This window comes from Echinococcus granulosus, assembly GCF_000524195.1.
Source record: "Echinococcus granulosus chromosome Unknown EG_S00063, whole genome shotgun sequence".
NCBI lineage: Eukaryota > Metazoa > Platyhelminthes > Cestoda > Cyclophyllidea > Taeniidae > Echinococcus > Echinococcus granulosus.
Window position 1 is genome coordinate 437,045 of NW_020170443.1, and position 4,163 is coordinate 441,207.

General features: G+C 38.6%; 1 protein-coding gene across 1 annotated transcript; it reads right to left on the minus strand. All coding sequences in view use genetic code 11, as the record gives it.

Moving 5' to 3' along the window:
* Positions 1 to 322: 322 nt before the first annotated feature.
* Positions 323 to 2,718, minus strand: EGR_06801 (Prohormone-4; the record flags this gene model as incomplete). The annotated part of the gene is made up of 3 exons (XM_024496050.1): positions 323 to 351; positions 523 to 636; positions 2,565 to 2,718. 3 exons carry the CDS (start codon positions 2,716 to 2,718, stop codon positions 323 to 325), a joined length of 297 nt encoding a protein of 98 aa, XP_024349590.1.
* Positions 2,719 to 4,163: the final 1,445 nt, after the last annotated feature.

Here is a 4,163-nt window from a genome sequence, read left to right on the forward strand (position 1 = left end):
TTCCCTACTCAGCTTTTTTCTAGTAACCTTCATACCATCTGCTAAATTGGCTGCCAGAATTAGCCAGAAAGAGAGAATTTTTAAATGTTCCACAATTTAATTCAACAACTAAACTATTTTTTAATGAAAGGAAGACGCAAATTTACACTTTAGTGATCGCTTTCCCAGCTAAATGCCCTTTTGCAATGACAGTTAAAAAATGCTGCTTTTGGCCTTGCTCTTTTTTCATAATTACTGATCATCCCCGGGGACCCGAAATGGGTTATTACCATCAAAATAGGCTATTTTAGTCGGTACTTTCGTTCTTGTAATGCGACTTTGTTTATTCAGTATCATAAACCGCCTCTTTGACTGTGTGAAAGCGCAATAACAAAATTTATTAAGGGCGTTGCTAAAATTGTAAATATCAAGCTTTTAATTTCAATGTATACAGGGTGTGTTGAGAAGACAATATTGTTTAAGCAATCTCCCACCTTGACTCTTTTAAATAGCAAGGAAAAGAATACAAGAGAGTAAACTCACTTGCGAGATTGTAGGCTATGAATTTTGTCTCTCCGTCTCCCAAATACTTGGGTACCAGCCAGTCTCGGTACTTTCTTATAAAGCCCTCGAGTAGAGCCACGGCTGGACGATTCTCTAAGGTAGAAAATTAACAAGATTGCATTCGTAATTAAAAGATAATAATTACCAGGAATAAAATTTACGTTTCTAGCATGGCAGAGCCCTTTAATTGTCCTAGTTATCAATTAGTTCCAATAAATACATCTTGGTTGCCGTGGCAACCGCTCCATGTTAATACTAAAGCAAAACAATGAATAAAAAACTTGGCAGAAATTGTAAATCAGACATCCATGATTTGAAGGGTCAAGAGGAAGGCAAGTAAATCACGGTGCTCTCGTGGATTAATGTGCAGCAGTAAAATTACAAATGTAAAATTTAAAATAATATGCACGACATATAAAAAGCCGTAAAGAACGCTAAAGATGTGTACACGAGCATCAGAACATAGTTCAAAAATGTCGATTTATTTCACAAACCTTACACAAATTCTCAACTATTTTGAATTCTGAAGGAGAGAAATCTAAACGAGTAATTTCAGTGACCAAATTTTTCCAGTATATGTGAAACCAGACAAAGCAAAACTCTGCTTCTTATCTGATTAAGAAAACACAAAAATGTCTTAAAAATTTGGACCTCGTGAGCTGAATGAAAAAAAGGGGGGTCAAAGTCAATGTACGCTGATGATAGTTCGAACTTTGCGTTTCCTAGCGTTTTCACAACTTCTAAGAGGAAAAAATGAGATCCACTGACTTAGACCTGCGGTATTGCTCAACTTGCCACACAAAGTACAAACATCGTACACATCAAAACGGATGACCCCCCGGGTTAGGTAAAGCCATCCTTCCAGATTTCAACATTTCTCTTGTCGCTTCCCCTTTAAACTTCAAGACAGCCAAGGATTCCTAATTAATAACCATCGTCATGCAACTCTCAGCCTTAATTTCGGAAATGACCTAGCCGCTTACCGTTTTGTAAGCTTATCTTACACTTGCCGCTTCCCGGCCACAACACGAATTTCTCATAATTTTGAATAAAACAACCTTTTAAGGTTATTTTCTTTAATGTTTGTTTTCTCAAGTTTATCCGGCTGCGTTGTGTTGGTAGACTTCTACGATAAGTATGGCTCTAATACAAGCATCAAAATAAGCGCGCTTCGTGATTTGGGGCCATTCCAAACCTCTCATATTTGGCGCCAAGGCCATCCGATCTCTCCATGGCTTAAATTGATTTAAATAAACGTATTTTAAAGCACTTTTAAAATTGGTAAAATATGTGTTGCGGGATTCCCTTTTTAATGATCGTGGTAAATCTCTCCGAGTAAAGAATTTAGGTGGTGAATTGGATTTTGAATGATGGACAAGTTTTTGGAGTTCTTCCTAGCTCTGTTCTGGATATTCTCCTTTGACCATTCACAGTTTCGAAGACTGTTCGCGCTCTCGTGAACACAAAGTTGTCAAGATATTCGAAAATAATTAATTTTTTTCTGAAAATACCCTTGTTTTCATTTTAAATGGCTGTGCTTTTATTCATAAATTGAAACCCAAATACATGAGTTAATTCATCGCTTCTATTGTTCTCTCTTGACTTATTTCTAAGTGAATTTACTCACTCCCTTGTTAGTTGTAATTTTCCCCCTCAAACGTCCAAATTTTGCTACTCTCATAGCTGACTAACATAAAATTTATGGAAGAGACTTTTAATCCACTACATCAAACTGACGTCGAGTTATGATTTAGCCTATCGCCTTTATTAAATGCGCTTTATTTTCACCTTATTTGATTATAACAGCACTCCAGCTCCAGTACTTTAAAATTGCCTTATATTTATCTATTCAGCCCTATGTGGTGAGGAGTTTTGTTACACTTGAGTGTGGTAAACACAAGGTTGTAGAGGTTCCTTTTCACATGGTATAGTATGATTTAAAAAAGCCTTTTTGGTTTTCCCTTGTTACCTTGCTAAACCTTTTCAATCTATTATTAATCTACTGTGTGAAGAAGGCCTACTTGCAACACAGAGACGCGGATTCTCGTCGTAGCCATCGGGACAGTCGATCTCGCCGTCGCATACAAAGGCGAAGGAGAGGCAGAATGAGTACTGCTGGCAGGGCCACGGTGCGGTCACTGGACAGCCGTTGCCCACCGGCACTGCCTCCTTCATTTCTAGGTGAAAAAAAAAGTGTACTTTGTATGGTGCGATTTTCCTGCCAATACGATTGGTTAATGAAGTCGTTGCCTATTACCAGCGGGCGAATGGAGGCACCCGTTTTTTTTGCTTATGGGAGAAAAGTCAATGACTTCTGGTAAAATTCATGTTAGCTAATGCCCTGTCGGAGCGGTCGTGCCACAATTATCACGATGAGAAGGTGTGGTTTGCGTGCGTAGGAGAATTCGCAATCTCTCATGATAAAACAGGTTTTACATGCTTATTAATAAACAAGACAAAAGGAAGAAGAGGATAGGCACTGATAGAGCATATGATCTTCCAAATTCCTCACACTTATTTAGACCATTGCTTGCTTACCGATGCCACGAAGTGTGTTTACTTTTATTAGATAAGATGCTGCAGACCTGACAATAAAGGCTTGTTCATAAGATGAAATAAATGACTCCAAAAATATACACAGTACCTGCTCTAGTCTACCAACTAATTGGGAGGCTTTTGACAAAGCTTTGTTTACTGAGGGAATAAATAAAATGTCAAAGTTGCATAAATGAGCCAATCAAGGCCGAGGATGCTTTGGTTGCTGAAGCAGTGGGAAAGCAGATCGGTAGCAGTGATAGTGTCATAACCCAACTTCTCCAGGTAGTTTTGGATTATACGCACACTTGACTTGTCTTGGCATCTCAACCGCAGTATAGATGTTTGCCATCACTTGTTGAATTTCCTTAAGCTCTTGAATAGTCTGCCTTCTAAAGCGTCCTTCATCCTTAACCAACTACTGCGATACCTCGAAATGGATGGTATCCCAAGTGTAGCGACGCTGTCCTCAGTACTTTAAACTCACCCTTAGTTAGGCTTAAGGGTAAAGAGGAGCCTCTCAAATTGTGGTGGTCAAAGTGTCAGTTAAAACATTTCTACCTTGCTATGCATCAAGAGCTTCCATGCAAATGTTTGGTCTTGAGGAGGTCAGCATTGTATGCACCTTTGCCAAAACATCCTCACAACTTAGCAACTTTAAAAGTAAAATGCATCTCATTGGATTTGTTTAAAATCGACTGATACAGCATGTTTTAGTGGGCAAATGGGTAACAAGAGTCCGTGTAATTGCAGAAATTGACCGTCCAAATTAGTTCATTCTTTAGCTTAATAAATCTGTCTAACCGGTGTTATGACAAGCACAGGCACTGATTTGTGTCTAGGCTCTGAGGTAACAAAGAAGGCAAATGGTTCGCCTGTAATTTGGCCAATGCTAACGGGATTCTACGGAGAACGAGATACTCAACACTAGACACAGCTTGTCATCACTACAGGTAGATGTCAATAAAGTCAGTCAGTTTTTTTGTCAAAAATTAACCCTATGTTTGGATTCATTCAAATTTACAAAATCCCTTCTTTCTGACAATTTCGGTAGCCTGACTAGCAGAAAATAGGAAACAGCTTGT